The sequence below is a fragment of the Nyctibius grandis genome, chromosome 8, assembly GCF_013368605.1.
Source record: "Nyctibius grandis isolate bNycGra1 chromosome 8, bNycGra1.pri, whole genome shotgun sequence".
Taxonomy (NCBI): domain Eukaryota; kingdom Metazoa; phylum Chordata; class Aves; order Nyctibiiformes; family Nyctibiidae; genus Nyctibius; species Nyctibius grandis.
The window spans coordinates 49314136-49331780 of NC_090665.1; the positions used below are offsets into that span (position 1 = coordinate 49314136).

The 17645-nt window shown below is 44.7% G+C and overlaps 1 protein-coding gene across 2 annotated transcripts in view; it reads right to left on the bottom strand.

The window, feature by feature from the left end:
- NEGR1 (neuronal growth regulator 1) overlaps window positions 1-17645 on the bottom strand; it is a 257739-nt gene that overhangs the window by 86540 nt on the left and 153554 nt on the right. For both annotated transcript variants that reach the window (XM_068406620.1, XM_068406619.1), the window contains exon 3: window positions 12617-12742. In XM_068406620.1, the coding sequence (XP_068262721.1) occupies window positions 12617-12742 (126 nt within the window). The remainder of the gene's footprint in view (window positions 1-12616; window positions 12743-17645) is intronic.

Genomic DNA, 17645 nt, shown 5'->3' on the forward strand with positions numbered 1-17645 from the left:
AATTATAGGCCTAAAGGTTAAAAAGACTTGCTGAAAGTGTTTTCCCAGACAGACGAGCTTTTAATTTACTGTTAATAACTTTGCAACTTATGGAACAATGACAAAAATCTGACCTGGGCAGCGAGAACTAAGTAGAAGTATTATGTCCATGTCCATCACAGCAGTGAATTTCATTTGCTTATCTGTTCACGAATTAATGTTTGAAAGTGTGCAAGGTTCAAAACATCAATTATAGCAGCGCATTGCTTAGCAAGATGGCACTCATTAATAAGCACAATATACCATGCCTGTCACGGGAAAGAGCCCGAGTAAGCACTGGTTATGTAAAGTAGAAAGATAAGACTGAAATTGGAAAATTATTGTGAATTGAAGTGAACATTCATAAAATGCAATGAAATAATTTATGGGATATGAGAGATTGCATGAGAACACATTTTTTTCTCTTCCATGTTGTTCACAGGAATAAATTACCGAAAAACCCCTTCCACAAACAACCCAGCTGTTCCTGTTCACATTGTAGCCGTCGTCCTGCTCCACTTTGGCCAGGCTGAATCAATTTCTAGGAAAATTGTATTTACTCTTGCTCTGAGCAGCAGTGAAGGATGCAAAGCCCCTGCCAGCACGGGAGTGTCTGCCCGGACAGAGCAGAGACCTTCCAACAAAACTTGTGCTTTATTTCTAATACCAAGAAAATTACATAAAATGCAAAATTCTCCTATGTGTCAGGTTAAAAGTTACTATTAAATTATGAGATTCTAATGCTCTCCAATGTCAATACTTCCCTGTATATATGGTATGCACCAAAATACCGTACGCTCAATCCTGGGAATCATTTATGGTGTCTCCTATCCCAATTCCCAACATCAAGAAAAAAGAAAAAAAAAATATCTCCAAGTACCTGCAATTTCATAAAAATAGTTATTTGTGTTTTGGAGTTAAGCTAAAAGCAAACATTCTCTGCTTTAAACTTGTGTTTTAATGTCAACGCAACACCCCAGGCGATAACCTAGTTCCTCGTCTCCTGGCTTTTGCTCTCTTAACAACCCATTGCTATGGCTCAAATGCACCAGTGCTGCCGGGTGGGCACCTGGGGGGAGATCCCACAGTAACTCCTGCTGGAATGATTTGCAAAAAATGCCCATCAGCATTTTTCATAACCCTGGTATTTATAGGGATCATATGCTGAGCTATTAACCTAATTTACGCTGCAAAATACGCAGGCATTTTCACAGTGCTGCAAACCCCGTGTATTTTATGTAGCTCACACATTTGAAAATATTAAAATTAAGTCATTTTTAAACCCTCATGTCCCCAGAAATTTTGCATCCAGCTCACATAAGAAAGCTTTTAGTAAATATTAGAGACAAATATTTTTCTTAGGGAATACACAGACACCACATTTCATCTTTCCTGTTCATCTGCACGGTATTTCATCTTCTTCAGCTTGTTTTTAGTTCTAGAGATTTCCCATGGCTGTGTGGGAGAGCTTAAATCGTGTCATGTGAAAGATACATGCATAAGTATATGTAAGCGTATTTATGTTACATTGCAGGCACATCCAGCTCACAAAAGGATATTCAGAAGCAGCACGGAGAATAAATTGTGTCTGAAGACATTGGTGAATGAAGACGAGTTTCAGAAGACAGCTCCGTTGTCTGACTGTTTTTTCCCGTGGTGCCCCACAGCCCGGGGTACCCACACCTCGCCCGGCCCTTCTGCAGACCGTGCGCATTGTGCAGACCTATGAGACAGCAGGAACGTGTCTGGCTGGTGTTTCTGGCCCAAAGCCTCATCAGACTTGGTATCTGAGAAAAAGACATCTGGAAGGTTCATTAGCACCAGTCCATCAGCCTGAGGACGTCTCAGCCAAGATCTTTGATCAAAGATGGGAAAAAATTGTTAGCTGAAGTAAAAGAAACATAAACATGAGAGTGCCTCGTGCCCAAGGCCATTCCTGATGGGGTTTTCAGAAGAGCTCTTAACTAGACTTACTGATACGCATAATCATATGTGAGTAATCTGCTCTGGATATCTTGGGTTATAAGACCAGGTTCTCTAGCCAGGAAGGGAAATGCCTGTGGAACTGAGCTTGAACGCCTGTTTTCTGCTACTGCCACGTGATATGATGCCTGATAAATCATCACACTTGTTATTCCTCAGGCGAGTACACAATTAAAACTGTGTTTTCTTTACCACACATATGGTATCTGGCATCAGGTGTAGCACACGTACACACTGACATATGGACCAGGTCTCGAAGGCTTGGACGGATGAGTTTTGCAAGGGTAGCATTGCCCTCCCCTGGTGCTGAACATAAGTCAGTCAGAAGAAAGATCTGGTGCACGTCCAGGGTAGCTCTGAAAAACTCTGAGGACTTCATCTGAGCCAAGGGATTTTTTTTTCCTTCTTCACTAAGATATTAAATAACTACAATATAGCCCTGGTTTATGAACTATAAAACCTGTTCAGTGCTCAGAACTGGCTTTTATAACCCAGTCTTTGAGGTACCTCATCCTCCCACAGAGACTGAAGACCCTTGTAGGGCTGGGAGTGTGGAGAGCACAAGGCTGAGCTGGTGGCAGTCCTGGTTCATCGCGGACTCAGGGCACTTTGATGGCGCACATGAGAGACTGCGCAGAGCTGAGTGAAGTCTCCCAAAGAGAGAAGGCAAAAAGATCCCAGCTCATCCTTACGTGTGCTGCCTTGACGATGAGAACTGGGCTCAGTGTGAGAGAACAGAAGGTGGTCTCCAATGACGATGCCATCATGATGCCATCTGATTATCACCAGATGCTGTAAGTAATCTGTGAGGTCCTCCTTGATCTCAGAGGCTGGGTGGAGATACAGGATCAAGGGCGCAAGGAGGCACCTTTCTTTCCTGGAGACGAGTTACCGTGGGATGCTGAGAACTACCTAAAGTCTAAACAATTGGATTCACCCTGAAAAATGATCTGAAGCCATTTCTACTACTCATTGTGGATTCTGGGTTTGAAGTTACACCAAACGCTGTAATTGGATAGTCCTCTCTGAGGAACTGCAGGTAATCTGAACAGCTCGCTGTCTGTTAGGAGCATGGCCCTATCACGTTAGGGACCATTTAAACATTGATCGCTGAAGGCCATTTAGCTTTAGAGAAGCTACGCTCCACGTTTGAAAAGAAAGATCAGATAAAATGTAAAGAAAAAAATATCCCAAACTGACAGATAAATTGAGGGCTGGAGGAGATCTCCCAGCTGACGACACGGAACAAGAAAAGCAAGTAAAGCAATTCTGTAAGAAAGGCAAGTAGATAAAAGAAAAGAGATATGAACATAGATAGACAAAGATGAAAGTTTCAGAGGTGGAGACAAATAGGTTTACTTCTATATATGAGATATCTAGGTACAGAGAGAAGCGTTTGGAGAGCTGGCCATGTGTGTGCTCGTGGTGTGGGCAATGGGAATCTCAGCCAGTCATCAAGAGATGGTGTGTGGAGAGGGTAGAGGTTGGTCCTACACGAGAAGTTGTCACAGTCAGTTTTCCTCATTCTCTAAAGTTATATCTGCTTCTGTCTCTGCGCAGAACCGCTGCCAGGCTGCACTCTGTGTCTGACATCCACGGAGTTACGATGTTTTGGAGCAGTTATGAATTTTCTCTTTGCAGACTTCATTCCGGGGAACACATGGTCAGCTCATACCCCAGAATATGGACTGACTTGTCTGCCTTAGCAGCTGAGTGTTAATATAAAGGAGAGCTGGCTCCATTTTAACACTTGTGGAGAAGATACGCAAGTCAACCAGATGTTACTCTGGAATGAAAAAACCCACTTGAGACAGAAGGTTTGTTAGATGTCTGCATGTTATGTCTTCTGGATATTTAATTTCATGTATATGGGGTTTGCAAGAGATCCTCTTACACAGAGGCAGCTGGGTCTTCTGCGGCAAATAGCTAAACACGAACATCTTCAGTCTGAAAACAGCCTGAAAAACTTTTCTCTGCAAAACAGGAAATTCCCGTGTAGGGAAGAACAGGGCAATGATCTTTCTAATAAGAAAGCTACGCGATTAAACCTCACTTGAGCTCATTTATAATTCATAGCCCTTCATGTGGGGATTTGGCTCTTGGGAAGGGGATTATGATTCCAAATAAAGCCCCACGCCCGCGGCGGCTTTCGGAAGAGGCTGGGTCCGTCCGTCCGTCAGCTGGAGGGTGCAAAACCAGAAACCAGGAGCATCTCGTTGCATTTTAGAGATCAGCTGTTACTTTCCTCTAACAGATTTGTCAAGCCCCCAAGCTGTCACGCTCTGTTCAAAAGACCAGCGTCTCCCAAAACGGCCCCGAGGGACACGACACCAAAGGAAGGGGAAAGAGGGCGAAATCTACAGTTGCTTGGTTTGCTTTTGAACATGAAAGATTTTATTTCACTGAAATATCTTCTATGATTCATAAATTGCTCACTCAGAAGTGCAGTATTTCTCAAATAAAAATGAACTAATCTGAGGGGATAAACTAAGCATGTATTAAAATTCTAATTTTCATAGCATGTTATGAGTTATTAATGATTCATCTACTTTTATCGAAAAGCGAGAGATACTTTCAATTTGCCATAAAATCATCAAAAAATTCATACTTCTTTCTGGGCGATGCTTTTGTGCAGTTTTGGTTTGAACCTCCGTATTTCGCTAAGATTGTAATCTTGCTCTCATTTCTCAGTTCCTCCACAAAGACCCAATTATTTGACCATCTTAGTTTGAATATTCTTCTCCTGACAACTGTATTTTAACAAGAAATTTTTTTCAGCCTATTTAAAGATTTTAAGAAGACATGAGGAGTTCTAGGAATACCTTTAATTGTTCCTGAAGGGATGCTCAAACTTTGGCAACGCTCCTGATAAAAATGACATTTGTCTGAGAAGTCTCAGAAACCCCCTGACCACGGACAGTGTGATGCCACTTGACCCCAGAGCAATGGAGCATGGTACCGAATGTCACTTAATTGGATCCTGATGCTCCACGTATCTCCCAAGAATGGTACATTCAAGTATCGTTAAAGAAAAAAAAGGTCAAAAGTCCCAAAACCTGAAACCAAACGACACCGTCTTCTGTATGGGAGAGGTGTGATTTTGGAAGTTCCTTATTTTTTGTTTATGCAAAGGCAAGAATCACAAGCAGTTTATGTTGAGTACTAGTGTTTGCACTGCTCTCTTTACACTGTTAATTAATGCCCTCACTTACTCCGCGTAGAGCTCCACACCATTTCCCCTTGAGTTCCTGGGAAGCTGCCAGCTGTGTGTTTGACAGTAGGGAACCATCGATTTAATGGCATGTGACACCTTTACCAACTGAAAAACTTCCCTTCAGGACCACGAGCCAGGCCATTAAATTCATATAAAATATTAATCACAAAACTTCAAGTCCCCAAACAGCTGTAGCATGGACCAACCCATCACACACAGAATCACACAGAATCAACCAGGTTGGAAGAGCCCTCTGGGATCATCGAGTCCAACTGTTGCCCTGACACCACCATGGCAACTAGACCAGGGCACTAAGTGCCATGTCCAGGCTTTTCTTAAACCCCTCCAGAGATGGGGACTCCACCACCTCCCTGGGCAGCCCCTTACAATGGCTAATAACCCTTTCTGTAAAGAAATTCTTCCTAATGTCCAACCTGAACCTCCCCTGGCCAAGCTTGAGGCTGTGTCCTCTTGTCCTGTCGCTGGTTGCCTGGGAGAAGAGGCCGACTCCCACTGCGCTACAACCTCCCTTCAGGTAGTTGTAGACTGCACTAAGGTCACCTCTGAGCCTCCTCTTCTCCAGGCTAAACACCCCCAGCTCCCTCAGCCATTCCTTGTAGGACAGACCCTCCAGACCCTTCCCCAGCTTGGTCACCCTCCTCTGGACTCGCTCCAACACCTCAACATCTCTCTTGAAGTGCGGGGCCCAGAACTGAACACAGTACTCAAGATGTGGCCTCACCAGTGCCAAGTACAGAGGGAATCAATCACCATGAGCCCGTCAGTGTGACAGTTAGGAGTCTCGTGCACAGTATTGTTCTCATGTAAGCCCTGCTGAAGGACCCCGAGTCCCCCAAGAGCCGTCCCGCGTTGCAGGACCACACACTTTGGGTGCTTTCCAGGGAGGTCTTGCTCAGCCGCGTGCAGGACCAGCTCCTTGCAGGATGTCTGCAGCTGAGGAAGCGCTCGGGCAGGAGGCAGCAGCGCAAGCTGTTGCATTTAGGATGTTCAACCACCCAACTAGCCTTGCACGTCAAGAGGGGTGCGTTGCAGTAGCTCATCCTATACCACATGAATAGCAAGAATTTCTGCAACAGAACGGAGTGGCCAGAGCTGCCGATCCGCAGGAGCAGGTGTCTCTGTTCAATAAAAAACGCAGAGCAACGGGCTTGTGTAAAGTACTGCAACACGGAGCTGTGGACCCTGAGCTGAGCAGCTTCCTCGAAGGACAGAACGAGGAGTTTACGCCAAGGCAGAAGAAGAAGGGGTGTTCTCCGTAAACCCAGTCTAGGAGCAGGACACGAAAGCTTTGTAATACCCAAAGGCATCTGAGCCTTAAATTTATGTTACACTCTAGCATTGAAGGCATCACTTCTGAAACCAGCTGATGCCACCATGTGCAACACAGCGCCAAGAGGCAACCTGCAGGTTTCTCTGGTGGCTCAGGACAGCTGAGAGCACATCCCTGTCCTTCCCTCCTCCCGAAGCTGGAAAAGACATTGTTGGCAGATGCCGGGGGCTCGGTGGAGTGGAAGAGGAGCCAACAGCAATGGGCAGGACTCCCCTGCATATCTCCTCCACCCCACCACACAGGTAAAGCCTCCCTGATCATGGTCAGTCTTAGCCCATCACTGCTGCTCATCCCTGCCCTGGTCTGTTTGTGAAGGTTTCCTGGCTCGTCTCCAAACTCTTCCAGCTCGGTTGCAAGGAACAGATGTTTCGGCTCAGTCCGGTAATGCTTCACCTGAACGAGGAGCGCAGCGCTAGCACCATAATGAAGCTGTTGCCTGCAAGATGAGTAATGATGGCATAAGGGAGGCACATCGCTGTCATTGCCGATCAGGTTGACACACTGAATTATTTTACATTCTGCTTCTTAGACAGCTAAAGGGAACTGGCTTCGCTTTTGGTATAATGTGGCAATAAATCTACCTCCATTTAGGAAAGGTGGGCATGTGTCATTGCCACCTGCAGCGCCACGTCTCAAGTGGGGTAGGAGCTTGCTCCATCCGTGAGCACATCACTGGGTCCGGCCTCAAAGGTTCGTCTCCTGCAGGACATCACCTCAACGAAGTGACAGCTCCACTGGGAGAAATCCCTGCGTTACTTGTAGGGCTCTTACCAAGCTGCCAGGGAGGTGAGATGGGATCACTTGGAGAGGGAGGCAATGGACCTGCGACTCCAGGCACGGCAAACCCAAACCCATGAACCAGGGAACAATAATCACCGATTTTAAGCTATTCGGGACAAAGCAGCTTGAGCGAAAGAGGTCTTTTCAGATGACAGCATTGCCAGGCTGTTTGAAGCACCTGCTAATTGGACTTTGAATTACCAAGCTGGGAAAATGCGGTTCGATGGCGAGATCCTTCACACAACTTAATTAGTGCTGGGAGAGCTTCACCGTGCAAAGGCAGCAGCTAAGCGGAGGGTGGATGAGAACAGCTTCTCATGGGTCAAAAATTATATCATGCACAATTGCAAATATATTAGAGGGAAACTGGTATGAAATAACCCTCACCAGCAATGATACCTGCTAGAGTTTTAGAATTTAGTAGGACAAAAGTCAGAATCCTTTGTTCCTAAAACTTTTAGTTTTAGAACTATTTTGAAGCAAGAGATGGAACATTTTAAAAGTCAAGCTCACACTTTGTACACACACAAAGCCCTGGAAATCTGATCATAATTCATGTCAGTTAAGTATTTTCAGCCTGAAAAGCCAAGTTAAGAGTACTTGCACTTCAACAAAATACTTCTTATTTCTGTCATGTGTGGATAGCATCTGAAAAATGGTGGTTCTCCAGCAGAAGTGCAAGTGGAATAAAATATTTGACACTAGCTGTGCTCATCTCAAGCTTTGTTTGTGTCTTAGGATTTAGCTGGAAGTTTTTAAAAAGCCTCTTTGCTTCTCCCCCCAGCACCAGCTTTCTGTAGGGCTCTACTTCACGGAGGGGCTTGCAGGAATCCCACCCTGCCTGCCCAGGGACTGGCACTGCCCTTTGTCCTGTAATTGAATTGAACCGGCTCGCAGGCTCATCCTTCCCAGACAGCCCTATCGTCTGAGCGCTCCGAAGATGTATTACACTAATACAGCGTCAGAACGACATTGCTATGATGATACATTAATGCAATATATCTCCATGGCTTTAGGGCTGTCCAGAAACAATAGGACAGGCGTTAGATTCAGTTCAGTCATATCACACTCGTGCACACACGCCCCGGTGGCAAACTGAACGTGTTGGAGAAGGAGAGGAGTCAGCATGGGAGTATGTTCAAACCTAAATTCAGGCTAATTTCTGGAAAAGTGCAGCTTTCCTCAGTGTTAGTGAAAAACCTGTTATTTTGCATGTGCTAAACAGTTCTTACAGGTTTTTGGTCTGTTCTTTTTAATTTTTTTTTTTTTTTTGGAAACGCTTCAGTGTCCCTGTTCTCTGGAAACGGGACTGAATGAACAGCAAGAGCGCCCTGGTGCCAGGGATTTGCCTTTCTTTTGGGAAAATCTGTCTTCATTCAGCTAAATTCATGATTTCTGAAAATCTGCTCTCCCAAATGCATGCATATACATACATCCAGTTTATCCTCACGTTTTAGGAAAAAGTACTGTGCAACCTGCTCTAGGGGAACCTGCTTTGGCAGGGGGTTGGACTAGATGATCTCCAGAGGTCCCTTCCAACCCTTAACCATTCTGTGATTCTGTACTCTTGCAATCTTCTTATGCCCCTCTCTCTGCCTCTACATCTGATATAAACCCACCCTGGTCACTGCTGCCTTAACGCAGACGTGCTTCATTTGAAGCACCGTGTTTCCCCCAGCATCCACCCAGATATTGAGCTAGTTCGGCAAAACTTCACCGTACTCGTCAAAACCAAAGTTTCGACATAGAGCCCCCGAATTTCGCCAAGCAGTAACGTTTCACCAGCAGATTTCTGGTGGCTGTTGCTGTGGCTGCTCCCGGCCACGCTGGCAGAGCTCGCTTCCCAAACCGGCAGCGTCACACACGCTGTGCGCTCAAGTGTTAAAAGCTGGAGCTACGTTGCAGGCAGACCTTAATTCCTTAAAATTCTAGTTTCATTCTTAAACTATCGATGCTGCACTTTGCTCTTAAATGTCAGAACAAAATAAGTAATACCTGCAATTTATTCAGATGACATTTCAACAATACGAGATCTTCAGACTACAAACCGCAGCCCCGTGTTTCTCACGGTGTTACGCTGCGTGTGTAGGTTTTGTGGATTTACATAATGGGTTTGTATAATGAATATTTATATAATGAAAGCATTTACATAATGACTGCAAGTTAAACATGCACAATAAAGATTCCAGGCCAATAATTTATGTACTAAGTTAAAAATCACCTCTAAATACATTCTATTTTTACTCCTACGAACGGTTCATCTTATCTCTTGTTCAAAAAAATTGAATCCGACCTTACCCAAGTCAAGGCTGCGTTGATGCAAATCATGATAATATTTTGGAATTAGCCTACATTGAATCATTTGTATTCAGAGATTTCAGTTTCTTATCTTTTAGTAGCAGCTTTGACAAACAATTTCAGAATATTCTAAATATGACTCGTTAATACAATTTAGTGCTGTATTCTAGACGTGATGCTTGTGTGTAAGCCTCATTAGTGCCACTGGGAATTACAGGAGAAAACTGGTAGAAATTATAAAGTGCAGATGAAGCTTATGTTTAGATAAAGGTAATTTGCTGCAGACAGAATACAGACAGTTACAGAAATCTGGTGTTTTCAACTCTCTCGCATTTTGTTTTCTAATAAATCCAGGATTCTTGTTTGCCAGACTGATATTTAATTGGGTTTGAGTGACATTTATAACTGTCTGTACCCCAGAACACAAACCTGAGCACAAAAGTGGTTCAGTGTTACTGGGGAGCAGCGGAGGGAGGTGGGTCTCAGCCTGGGAGGAGAGGGCTCCGGGGGTCCCGTACCTGAGGGGGTGTAAAGGTGACGGATCCAGACTCTCCTCAGAGGTGCCAGTGACAGGACAAGAGGCAACAGGCTCTCATCAAGACACAGGAAATTCCATTTAAGCATAAAAAAACCTTTTTTACTGTGAGTGTCATCAAACGCTGGCGCTGGTTGCCCAGAGAGGCTGTGGCATCTCCATTCTTGGAGGTACTCACACCCAGCTGGACATGCTCTGAGCAGGAGCTGGGCCAGCTGATCTCCAGAGGGCCCTGCCCACCTCAGCCGCTCTGTGGTTCAATTCTGTGATCTTCCTGGTTTTTAAGTACCAAATTTGTTAAGTCCATGTTTGTGGTTCTTCTAACCTGCTGGTTCCTGGTGAGAGAGTAAGGGATGTGGCAAAACCAATGCAACAAACCACCCTTCCCCAGCGAAAACCCTGGAAGGAGAAGGTGTACGGGGTTGGCAGGATCACTTGCCAGCTGCCTGGCCAAGACACTCCGGCACAGAGGATGCCAGTCCTCATTCTCAGTCCTTTGGTCAAGGCACAAAATCAGTTGGTTCACAGAAAGCCCTCGTGATTACGTGTACTAATTTTGTCTGAATTCAAGATGAGGAGGATCTAACTCCTCCTCAGACCCCTTCTCCAGCCTGAGTGCACTAATCCTCCTTTTCTGCTGTTTTCCTCTCCAGGAAAATCATAACAGCTCCTTTCTGTAGACAGTCTAATGCTTTAAGCTATTACTCTAAAGTATCACTACAGTTTCCAATAAAATTTTATTTGACATTTAGTTAAAATCCATTTTTTTGCTACAACAGAATTTTTTTCCCTAGTCCCTTGATGGACACTTCAAGCAGAATTCATTGTCATTGTCTTAAAGGTCAAAAGTTATTTTTTTTTCAGATCTTGCTTTGTAAAGCCAACTGCTACTCAGGATTACGAGACACTGCGGTAAGCTGTGACAATCCATGAAACCGTCCTTCCCTGCAATTACATGGTTTTCATAAAAGTTGTGTGAGCAAACAGAAAGCCCTTCACTGCAAAATCAATTCTCATTGTAAAGTCCCTATAAAAGAACGAGTGCACGAGCAGCCTTGTATGCAACAGCCAGCTGGACGTGGGGAGCGTCTCCTTTCCGACACACAAACCCCACCAGGACTTCCCGAGCCAGCAGCTCTGCGGTACAGAGTGGGGATCTCCCCTGTCCAAACCAGGCAGGTCCTGCTTCACTCGGAGGGAGCCAGCTCCCGTGGCTCTACCATGAGCCAACCCATGTAGAGACGTGAGCTAAAAGTTTTCCTTTAAATATGTTATGAGGAATTAAAAGTATAAATGGAAAAAATAAATAGAAACTATGTTCTTAGATCAATCAATCAGGTTGGAAGAGCCCTCTGGGATCATCGAGTCCAACCATTGCCCTGACACCACCATGGCAACTAGACCAGGGCACTAAGTGCCATGGCCAGGCTTTTCTTAAACCCCTCCACAGATGGTGACTCCACCACCTCCCTGGGCAGCCCCTTCCAATGGCTAATGACCCTTGCTGAGAAGAAATGCTTCCTAATGGCCAACCTGACCCTCCCCTGGCCAAGCTTGAGGCTGTGTCCTCTTGTCCTAGCGCTGGTTGCCTGGGAGAAGAGGCCCACTCCCACTGTGCTACAACCCCCCTTCAGGTAGTTGTAGACTGCACTAAGGTCACCTCTGAGCCTCCTCTGCTCCAGGCTAAACACCCCCAGCTCCCTCAGCCGTTCCTCGCAGGTCAGACCCTCCAGACCCTTCACCAGCTTGGTCGCCCTCCTCTGGACTCGCTCCAACACCTCAACATCTCTCTTGAAGTGCGGGGCCCACAACTGGACACAGGATTCAAGGTGCGGCCTCACCAGTGCCGAGTACAGAGGGACGATCACTTCCCCAGACCGGCTGGCTACACTATTCCTAATAGAGGCCAGGATGCCATTGGCCTTCTTGGCCACCTGGGCACACTGCTGGCTCATGTTTAGCCGGCTGCCATTTTGTTTGCTATTTTTCATACACATAATTTAATTTGTTCAATGAAACCATTCTAATAAACTATGCTGGATCATGGAATAATGGTTCAATGGTAATTAAATTAAATTAAATCTATTGCATGATGTGTTAATGTTTTTAGCTTTCACGCCTGTTTCTAGAGAGCTCTGTGTTTTCTTGATTATTTCCTTGTTTTGTTTTAATTGGAATTGTTTAATAAATGTCTGCAGCCTGTTAAAACAGGCTTAAAAATATACTCGTATTTAGGGCGCCTTTATTTCTATATCCCTACGTTACAGCAGTATTATAGTTTTCACTGATCTCAGCTGCAATCTGAAAAAGCTTTTATTTGCTAGAAGTCTAGTTAGGCACACGCTTTGTAGGGCACACACGAGTGATGCTGCCACACTTCTGAAAATGGAAAATGCAAAAGGCTGCAGCAAGCTCCGGGGGCCAGAGCGGTGCTTACCGGAGGGAGAGATGTGTCTCCAGGAAATGGAAGGCTCTGGCTTCCCCGCGGCCAGGCACACCAGGGTGACATTGCTCCCTTCATTCACAACGATGTCACTCGAAATGCGATATATCTTCGGAGAAACTGGAATGAAACAAGGAGAGAGTTGTCAGGGAAAGCTGGAAATGAGCGCGATGCCGCCGGAGCACAGGTAACTGGGGAGGGCTGGGACACCCATATGGCCATTATTGACAAAAATACATGCAGCTGTTGACATATAACTATGCAAAAACCTTGTTTAGGTGCTACCACACCTATTTCCGTCACGTTTGCAGAAGCTCAGCCATGGATTCAACATGCTACAAGCAAGAAAACAGCAAGTTCCTCTATTTTGTGCAAAGCAGGTATTGCTAATGAGTTCCCAGCAAACTGCTACTGATGGATGCTCGTGTTTAAGAGAAGGCTGAGCTTGCTCAGGACAGTTTGAAAGGAAGATGAAATTAAATGTTGCTTGTACTTTTAAAAATAATGATGCCTATTACATCTATGCCACATGTACTTAAAGAGTCGTATGTGTTCATGGAGGAGACTAAAATACTTTTATTTCTGTTGTTTTGTGTTGCTTTTACACTTGCAGTAGCAACAGGGCTAAGAAAAAATAAGCTAGATTTTTTTTTGTTTCATTTCATCAGTAGAATTTTTCACTAAACTCCATTTTCTGTACTATTTGTGCATCTGGGCGTAAGAGAACAGAGTTCCACAGGAATGGAAAATGCTGGAAAGTGTTAAGTGGCCTGCTCTTCAGGGAATGCTTTACTTCTTGTAGTGTTACACGGGGAGAGAAGGAATGTGGGGTCCCAGCAATGAAGGCAGGAATTCTGGATTTCAGAATCTTTCTTTCTAAAGAAACAGGTATTTCTTTACATGTCTTATTATGACTTTTAATATAGAAATCAAATCAATGCAGTAACAAGGCACACCCTATTGATATTTCTGAAAAGTGCTGTTCTCTACATGATAACTAACAGATTTTGTACAAATATCTGTAAAAGATACAGATCTTACATGTGGCTGTTTCAGAACCTTCTGTAATAACTGCTTTAAAATCAAAGTGCTCTGCAAGGTAAATGGGTACCAATCAAATGAGGAAAAAAAACCAAGTTTATTATCTTCCATTTTCCCAACCAAAGTCTTTGCCCAAATGAAGCTTTACCCTCCTGACTGCCACAGTCTTGTCTCACTGGTTTGCTCCAGTTTGTCACAGCCAAAATCCCACCATCTGGACCCATACTTACACCTCTGCAACCCTTTCAGCAACCTGGAATACATTATTAGCATCCCTTCAATGTACTTTGAAAAGTACAGAGCTTTTTGCTATGCACAGACTGGTTCTGTGCACTTTGGGATCTCCACCTGCAGATGTTCTCCAAACCTCTCCCCTGGTCCAGTGACTGGAAGTATTTCACTCATAGAAATGAGTTGGGGTCAGACAGACTTCAAAAAGCTGGAAATTCTCACTGCTTGCTTGTGGCTATGCATTTGTGAGCAAGGAAAATTAAAAGCCCATGTAGAGTATTTTTAACTAGCAGAGAAACATTGTCTTTAGGGAAAAGGAAGGTATGGAGAAGGCTGAACCTTCCCCATTTCCTAAAGACTGAAGTTCAGTATTACCCGCCTTTGAAGGCTAAACAGGTTTACACAACCACTGGAACGGAGACAGACTTCTCAATTGCCAGAGTCTGACTCACAAAGGTGATAATCCACTCTTCCCTACTTCCCTTGATGACCTGAAGAAGCATGCAGTCATTACAGACCATTTTTAGGAGCTGAAGCATACATAAGAGTTCTTTCCCTGTAAAGGAATAATTTATTAATCAGATTTCTTTGCAGATCCCTGCAATGAACCTGTTACTCAAGTTCCTTCTGCAGAAGTCTCTCCTGTCCTAAAGGAGACCGTGAACAGCTGCTGCCTACATGCCCACCCCACATCAGCTATGCCACGCCATCACCCTTCCTTGGGGTCCCCCACGCCCTGAAACGCAGCGTTGTTAATACAGGTCTCCCCCACTCCCCTGTCCCAGCCCAAGTTAAATATCGTTAATGTTTCAGCTTGGCAAGAGACAAAGCATTGAAAGGAATTCCTATTTCCGCGTAGAAAGTATGAGAACCACCCACTTCCCAGAGACAGGTGGTGAGGGATCATCCTATTCGAAATGTAGAAATCCATCTTAGAGCAGAACATCAGCAGTAATGTGGCATACACACTGGCTTTAGTCAGTCAACAATATTTCAAAAATACCTTCCTAAATCTGAGCTACTTATTTCTTTATCCTTCAAGAACAAACATACTTCCAGGAAGTCAAGCGAAGGAATCAAACAACTCAAAACCCAGTACTTCTCACAGGTACATCCATACAATTGACTGATGCAATATCTATTTGGAACTGTGCAAATATCTTCCAGACTAAGTAAATGTTACGGGGTAAGATTTCCAACAGCATTAAACTTCTTATTCGAGGTTCTGCACCTTTGAAGGTAGAAAAAGAGAGAGATTTTCTCATGTTCTGGCACTACTGAAGCAGTACTATGGAGGGATTTTTCACACCTGCCACCTAATGCTGTTTATCCAGGTGACTTTTATTTGCCTTAAACTCGTCACTAAGCACAGAGGACAAGGCTGGGGCCTGCCGTGCTGCCACGATGGCACCTGGGTGGCCAGTACAAACCAAAGCAAGTTAAAGGAGATCTCCTGGTGTAGGCTGTGCCACGCTTAGTCCAGTCTCTTCCCTGCATCCATCACCAGAAAATGGGTGGGTGAAATACCCACTCATTGTTCAGTACACTGATCTAATTAGTGTGACTGAAAAAAACAGATTGGAAATATGACGATGGTAATCTCAGTGGGAATGAGGAGCTCTTGGCATGCTCCACTGCTGGACCCTCCGCAGAGCCACGGTAGGTCCCGTGGGCAGAGCGGCACATGGATCCAGCAGAAAAGCTGGACGATACAAGCAATTGTAATCAAATCTCAAAAAATACAAATTTCCAAAGAAAAAGCACTGACAGTCCTGCCAGAAGCAGGAACCTAGAACTTAAGGAACAGGATCTCATTCAGTTCACACAGATAACAGAACCTCTTCTCCAAGACAAAGATCAGCACAGTCTGCTCTTTTCTCTGCTGCTTAATGCAAGCGCTGTCTTCGTCCTCCTCCACCTTTCCTCAGAAGGTTTTATCTGCTCTTCCTCTCTCACCGCCTTTTCAAGTGTCCTCTGCTCACAAAGCAGCACTTTTTCCCCAATGCTCAGGCTCCCAGGCCTTGATTTCCTCCTGCGGCTCCAGCTCTTTCCCTCTCCTCCTCGTTTTAGGACAGCCATTAACCGTGGCTGCCAGCCTCGCCTTTGTTGTGGGTTTTGCCTGCCGTGTTCCAAACCCAAACCTGCAGTATTTTGTCAAATATTTTAATTTTGATAAAAGCGTATGTTCTAATGGCAGACAACTTGAAAACCACTCTACATGTAAGCCATGGTTATGGAGCACAGAATTTGATATGAACAAAATTCAACCGTATTAACAGATCTGTGGAATACATGGCCAGAGGGGCCAATAGGATAATTTAGTCTGAACTCAGATAGTCACAGGCTCTAGAAATTTTCCCAGAAGCCTGACAGAAGTATAGTTTTAGAAAGTCTAGTCTTATCCTGTCAATTCCAGGTGACTCTCACACTGCCACGTCTGGTAAGCACTTCCAGCGATTCAATACCCCCTCGCTGCTGGGAAATAGCATCTTCGTTCAAAATTGCATTCCATTAAATTCAGCTTTCTGAAATCAGATCATATTACGTTTTTGTCTGCAACACTGAACATCCCCCTTGCTATCAAGCATCTTCTCTATGACTAAGGACCTGTACGACGTGATAAACGAACTCTTCATCATCTGCAGAAGATTTGAGAACAACAAGCTTAATTTTTGTAAGGCTTCCTAGATAATATTTGTTTCTCTCTTTTGAGGAAGATCGGAATCATCCTGAAATGTGAACGGTGGAACAAGGCGTAATCACCTAGCAAGAGTCTTACCAGCGCTGTGGACAGAGGTAAACCCACTACTTTATCTCGGCTTTATTTCCTCTTTCCCCGGGCAGTTACTACCACCTGGACTATTATTCCTGTTATGTAGTATCAAGATTACAACATATGTGGCTGGACATACAGCTCAGTTTCTTCAGAAAGTTTCCCCAGATAAAGATGATGACAAGTTATGAACGGCATTTTTATAGTAACATTTATTAAATCATATGGTAGCCAACTCCCTTTTCAGAGTATAACGTAATCAATCCCATCTTACATAGCCAATCCCAATAGAACACATAAAAACTGGGAGAGGAACTGGATTATAAGTGCAGCAGTGTTATGTCTGGGAGTCTGGCAAGAGATATTTCACCACCAGAATCTAAGGAGTCGCCTGCTCCATCCCTCCCAGGTGTTGCCAGTATAGCTTTTGTGCTCACATTGCCTCAGCTGAATCTTCAGATGCTTTTCAACAGAGAGTGGCTTTTGAGGTGAGAGAGAAGTATTACACAGCCCCTTTTCCAGAACCCCCAATACCCTTACGTTCTTCGTCCAAACACTGGGCTGCACTCCTCACCTCTCTGTCTGCATTGATAATCTGATTTTTTTCCTAATTACAATTTCATAATTAAGCAATAAACACAGCAGGGGGGAGAGAAGATGCTGCTTTCAGCAGCGTAACTGACCATTTCTTTTGGGCTGGAATTAATTTATTGACCAATCCATCTGTGCAAATGCTTCTGCATTTTTAACTGTGAACGGGCAAACAGCAACGCCGTGCCCCAATGGCACAGCCTGGGGGCAACACCATGCCCCCACGGCACAGCCCAGGCAGGCTGGGGGCAACGCTGTGAAGGAATTTGCTCCTTCAAATAATATTTCCTACAGAGTCACAGAATCCCAGCCTGGTTGGGGTTGGAAGGGGCCTCTGGAGATCATCCAGCCCAACCCCTGCCCAAGCAGGGTCACCCACAGCACGTT